Genomic DNA, 6,162 nt, shown 5'->3' with positions numbered 1-6,162 from the left:
CGTGAAGTTCCTACTGAGAGCAAGGTCGGAGTGACTGAATGGGCGACAAGCTGATGTTTTATCCACAATGTTTTTTTTTTGTGTGTTTGTTTATGCAGTATAACCCCGTTTTCCAAAAAAGTTGGAATGCTGCGTAAAACTTTTAGAGAAAAACATTATATTTAATGTTCAAACTAAACATTTTTCGTTATTTGTAAATGTACACTCATTATGAATATGATGTGAGAAGAACCACAGTGTCCCAACTTTTTTTTTGATTTTGGGGTTAACTGGCAAATTCACTGAATTGTATGAGTAAAAACATTTTCCAAACTTTCCTTTCCTCAACAACGGCTCATTAGTGACTCAGACTTGTGCCAGGTTCACTGCACTGAGCACCTGGTTCTTCTTCTAGATGTCACACTCGCCGAATGACACCGCTTAGTGCTAATTGAATACTGAATTGTTTGTTCTCTCATCAGATCGTGATCTGCTCACGTAACCGGGCTCTGCCTGCTGCAAGTTCACTCAGTTTATCTGCAGTGACCTTGTCTGCCGTGCGTTGGCTGAGATGATCCCTCTTCCTCTCAGCTTTGCGCGGAGACAATGAATTTGAATTACTGTCGCAACATTTGAACAACCTGTTTAAACAGCCTCGGTGTGTGTAAAGAGCAAAGACGTACAGTGTAGGATGAATCATATAGAATAATTTTCATTTGTTTCTGTGCTAAAGGGGTGTTTACAATAGTTTTTGAAATCCATCATTTAAAACAGTAGAGCGAGGACGCAGCACACTGTGAATAGATCGTTGACATGTTTTATTCAATGCAGAATGCACCACAAAATACAAACACACTATAACAAGTCAACGCCAAGAAGTAATTTACAAAGAACAAACAACACCCTGTTGTACATCCTCCTTCTCAGACACCTGTTTCCTCCTCATTGTTCCTGTTATCAGGTCACGATTATCACATTCATGAGATGAAGGCTCTCCAGTGAAGGTATGATACAAAGATTTACTCTGACAAGCTCAGAAACTGTCAGATTATTTATGTCAAAAGTAAACTGACCTCTTCAATTGTTCATTGCTTACAGTGACTGGGAGTAAACTTAGAAAATACAGGTGAAATCCAAATTTTACACAATCTAAAACAAGCTTGACCAACCACATTTAAATCCCTAACGTTTATCACAAGTATTTTACATTTCACAGTTTTGTTCGGACACACAAAAGAAAAACGTTTCTTGCTAACAGTACAAAGGCATGGCTACGACGTGAAAGGCAGCACAGACAGAGTCATGTTTCACTACATGTTGCAGTTAAAGGCAGCGGGAACTTGAGCTCTTTTCAACCACGATGGTCTTAATGCATCTCTAACAATCTGTTAACTCTGATGATTCATCACTGTGCGTTCTACACCCCGGGCATTACGTTTCAGTGTGTGTCAAGAGGAAATTACATCCATCATGCTCAAACCTGACGTTGAAGTCCATTTATCAGGTCGTGGCAACGTCCCGTGGTTCACATTCATTTAGGATTTGACTCATTTCATTGGTTGGCAGATTGATTGGCCAATGAGCTGGAGGTGACTTTTAAGAAGTGCATGTCTGTCTTTAAAGGAGCAGTTCACCCAAAATTGAAAGTCATTATCTACTCAAAACTGCTATTTATTCATATTCATAATTTAAGTACATTTTTTGAACATTTTCAAATCAAACTCTGACATATCGCCCCTATAAAAAGCCAAAAAAAATCTGAAAAAAAAATGAAATGACTCCTCACAGTATCCAGAAGCCTTCGGATCCCAAATTGATTAGAAAAGATGATGTTTATGCCTTTTTTATGCAGAAATCTATAGCTGCTTAGCTGAAAACATTAGCCAACACACTGTCTGATGTGGGTGCATGACCTTGACCAAGTGTTAAGGGTGTAAATAACATCTTTTCGAATCAATTTAGGATCTCCTGGCTTCCATGGACTCATTTTATGCCAGACTAGCTGAATTAATACATTTTACATGTCGTTTTTTGACTTTTTCTAACAAGTCCCCATCCTCTTCACTTATTTACTATAATGCTTCACTGCTGTTTTGCTGCAAAGCACCAACAATGTTTTGTGCACCGAAAAACTTGCCCCATCTCTCCATCGGCATTGGAGCGAGTAGATAATGACTACATTTTCATTTTTGGGTGAGCTGTTCCTTTAAGTCTTTTATGTTTCACATCCTAACAGCTGACTTCATAAACACCCGTGTCTGGCTTGTCAGTTATCTCTGGACATGAACTACACGCAGGGCAGGCAGGGAGATCCGGGCAGGAGGGGCAGGTGGGGCATCTTGGTCGTTTGAAGCTAAAAAGTAGGGCGCCGCCTCCCAGCACCTGTAAACACGAACCCAACCATCCAAAGTAGAGGGAGCCAGCTGGATGCAGGCTGAGGTGGGGGAACCTGCTGTTGTTGATCCCTTGACTTGGGTCTGCCATCCCCAGTCTTCCAAGGTTGTGTGTGTACACACTAAGTGCAGTCAGGCTCAGCAGCCCGGACATCACCACCAGGAGTCCACCTGTAGCTGTCACACCTCTCAGAGGTATATCTGTCCAACAGCGGACCCCGATACACGCAAGAACAATGCCGGTGCCACACAGGAACAAAGAGGTCAGAATCAAACCTTGTGCCAGGCGAACCCTCGGGTCTCTCTGGTACGGACCTGCCACGGGCCAGCACTGCTTCAGCTCTGAGTGCTCCACCTGCAGGCAGCTCTCCCAGAGTCCATCCGAGCGCTGCAGGAGCAGAGCCTCCACTGACCCCTGACCTTTCGTTCCAGACCGAAGGAGTGACCCCGGCCCTGCCATGCCCAGACGGGCCCGTCCCTCTCTCCACTGAGGGGTGATGGCGGCGGTGAAGAGCAGGACCAATCCCAAGGGGGCAAAGACGATCCCCATCACCATGGAGGCTGGAGTGTGCATCGTAAGTGGTGCAAAACCTGATTCTTTCTCAGCTCTCAAGACATAGAACTATTTAGTTTTCTGCTAAAGTAAAACATACCAGCTGCACAGTACCTGTTCTCAGTGAGAGTATTTTCCAAAAGAAAGATGTGGCTGCTGCTGCTCCTCCTCCAGGCAGGGATGCTGCTTGTTTTTATCCTATGCCGGTGTAGTGGGACCCCTCAGAGCAGAGTGGATCTATTCTGAAAAGGCAGAACGATACGATAATTCAGTTGTCAGCAAAGGCAAAGAAAGTCAGCGCAATGATCAGAACAATAAAAGTTCAACGCCTCAATAAACACAAGTTAATCCATTACCTCCTCATCTAAACTCCTCTCTCTTCTACCTGCAGACGCTTCATGACTGTCTGAGTGGAAGAGATAGCTTCAGTTAGAGAGCGGCAGGGGTGGTGCACGTCAAGTGGAGGTGATGGAGAGAGAGAGAGAGAGAGATGGAGGCAAAGATATGAGAGACAACAGAGGTGTGAAGGGGAGACAAGAGCTCCAGCAGCCGGAGAAAGCAGAAGGAGGGTCTGGCTTCACTGCTCCAGCGCTGGACAGGAAAGGACTGGCTGATGGTCGATGCCTCTCTCTGTTGCTAGGATACGATAACTTGGCCAGCTTCAGTGTGTCAGGGTGTGTGTTTGTGTGTGTGTGTGTGTGTGTGGCTTTATTTATCACAAGACCTAGTTAGACTCCTCTTTATACAAGTCCTGATTGTCTTGGCACACCCAAGTTCATCTGCGTCCTTTTGTTTGTGCGTGTGTGCGTGTGTGTGTGTGCTTGTTTTGGCTGCTGTTTTCGTCCGACGATTGATGGCCGGCTGCGACCTTGGAAGAATTGAGTCGAGGTAGTAATTATGTCAGGCCAGCCGCGTCTGAATGCAGAGCGAGTGCATCAACAGCGTCTCAGCACCCGGAGGAGGGGAGGAAGAGTGCCCTCTGGGACGGAGACAAGACAACTTGAAGACGTGTGTGACTCATGCACACAAACACAAGCGGCCACAGTCAGTGTTGGCTACATCTCTGTCAAACAAACACGCACACAACTGGTGATGATGTGATGACTTCCCTAATGTGGAAAAGCCACCTTGCTCCATTTTCTCAGTCCTTGGTATTACAGATGTTGACGACTACAATCATGTACACACTTCTCAGTACAATTTCTTTTTTCTAAACTCTACACAACTTTTATTTTGAAAATTAAAGGGCCACTAAAGTACTAATGTAATTTCTCTTTGGCAAAAAATGTGGCCATAGAGAGATGGCTTCTTCTTCATCTTGGATTTTTGTATATTGGCACTTCATTGTTCTGTTCTTATCAAATAAACAAATACACACAGTATTGGCCCTGTGCTGTATTTGGCCACCGGGATCTGAATACAAGAAACAATCTGACCCTTTTTTAACTTAAAACATATTAGTCATGTATTGGAAAGACGTACAATTAAAAAATCTATTTTGGCAACAGAAGCAGCTTAATCTACAAGATTATTTTAGGTAAATTTCTAAAATAACTTCTCAGTTTTTCTCATAGCAAAACAGTCATAATCTCAGGTGACACAAATGGCTTCAGTTTGAAGTGCCATCTGTCAGATCAGAGGCTCTTTCTATCATTGTCCTTGGTCCTGTAATGATCTGCAGGCCAAGCTTAAATTTGAGACTCCTGCATCTTTAAATCTATTTAAATGCATGATAAAGGAAGTGGTCACTGCCTACTGTTGCTTCACACATGCCTAAATATTGTTGCATTGTCTATGCACTCTGTTATTAAATGTATTTTTGTACTAATTGTACCTCATTAAAGGTAAGATGTGTCACCTCTGGAAATGTCACCGGAGGGTTGGTGACATTTACTTTGAGAGGACGGAGCAATCGCCTTTATGAGGGGGATTGGAAATATAATTTTGAGAGGATCAAATACAATCCAGCAGCTATCAGTCTAAGAATGGCCGGAAAGATTTACTGGAAAATACCAGAATATATAAGAATACAATATACCAGACTAGGCTATAGTTTAAAGGATTAAATGTACTAGAAATCTGAGATCCAAGCAAATGGAGTGTGTTTTCATAAATGCATACCAGTTGTCAAGTGTCACCGGAGACTTAGATTATATACCAGCATCAGAAATATGACTGTGTTTCCTGCTGCAACCAGAATGTTTTGACTTTGTTGACATGGAAAGAGAAAGAAAGACTGAAGGTGTTTTGGTAGCATATGTTGTCGGACACAGGTATTACCTGTTCCTGTCGGGCAATAATCATAACCAAACATGCACCTGTCACGTTGTTTTATCACTGGCTGCTACTGTGATGACTGAAATGCAATAATCTCCAGATGCTGGTTTTGTTTTGATGTAGAGATGCCAAGAGGAGGGACATCTGCGGAGAGGCACAACGTGGAAGAGGCTGATCATGAATTGAAAAATGATGAACATACTGTGGGTTATTAATATGGAAAAACACTCCTTCACACATGCACATTCACACACACACAGTCACTTACCATTCAGGAGGGGTGGTGGGTATCTCACTGCAGATCGCTGGCTGCCTCCCTGCTCTCATCTGAATGGCGACAACATGTTTCACTCTCTGGCAGCAGATGGTGCAACCACCTCTTCATTATTCCTGCTCACTTATCCTTCTCATCTGTCTTTGCTGCAGTGGCTCCTCACCTGTCTCTGCCTCTTAATTTTCCACGTCTTAGTGTGTCCTTGTGTCTGTCCCCTTCTCTTTTGTCTGCCTGCCTCGGTGCCTCCTCTCTGTGTGTGTGCCTCTCTCTTTGACTTGCTGAAGGATGTCTGTGTTATATCGAGGACAGAGTGCCTCCCTGCTTTTCTCTGTCAGTGTCACCAAATAGGGGAAGGCGGTGAGCTTTTCTGTATATGCCAATACGTGTGTGCTTACTATTTGAGAGCACAAAGAGAAAAACAGTGTGATTTGTTTTTTTCTTTAACTGGTGATGGAATGTAACTAAGTACTGCACTTAAGTAGATATTTGAGGTACTTGTAGTACTTCTCAGGGATAAATATTGTACTTTTTACTCCACTGCATTTGTCTCACAGCTGTAGTTAGTGACATTTCAGATTCAGATTTTTCATTCCCTTTCTGTCCAGTGTGTCCATCTTTAAATGTGCTGATTGTGATTTTTTTTTAAAATTATACCTGATTAAGTGTCCCTTTATGTGTTAAAAAAA

The 6,162-nt window shown here is 43.1% G+C and overlaps 1 protein-coding gene across 4 annotated transcripts; it reads right to left on the bottom strand.

Annotated features, from left to right (window-relative positions):
* Nucleotides 1-780: 780 nt before the first annotated feature.
* On the bottom strand, nt 781-5,759 carry cldn23l (claudin 23-like). Of its 4 annotated transcripts, none has more exons than XM_084381186.1 (3): nt 5,471-5,759; nt 5,244-5,346; nt 781-3,167 (listed from the first exon to the last, which is right to left on the bottom strand). In XM_084381186.1, the coding sequence occupies exon 3, from the start codon at nt 2,944-2,946 to the stop codon at nt 2,209-2,211; it is 738 nt and encodes a 245-aa protein (XP_084237312.1). In that variant the 5' UTR covers nt 2,947-3,167; nt 5,244-5,346; nt 5,471-5,759; the 3' UTR covers nt 781-2,208. The 4 variants fall into 4 exon arrangements, with proteins under 4 accessions (XP_084237312.1, XP_084237309.1, XP_084237311.1 ...); XM_084381183.1 differs by lacking the exon at nt 5,244-5,346 and adding an exon at nt 3,282-3,331; XM_084381185.1 differs by lacking the exon at nt 5,471-5,759 and adding an exon at nt 3,282-3,331 and having other exon boundaries at nt 5,206-5,250.
* Nucleotides 5,760-6,162: the final 403 nt, after the last annotated feature.

This window comes from Pagrus pagrus (genome assembly GCF_965226575.1).
Source record: "Pagrus pagrus genome assembly, chromosome: 18".
Classification (NCBI taxonomy): Eukaryota; Metazoa; Chordata; class Actinopteri; order Spariformes; family Sparidae; genus Pagrus; species Pagrus pagrus.
Note: the sequence above shows the minus strand (reverse complement) of the source record. Positions and strands in the feature narration are given on the sequence as shown.

Bases quoted from the DNA above. Each gene is read 5' to 3' on its own strand.
- cldn23l (XM_084381186.1), bottom strand. From the start codon at position 2,946: ATGCACACTCCAGCCTCCATGGTGATGGGGATCGTCTTTGCCCCCTTG.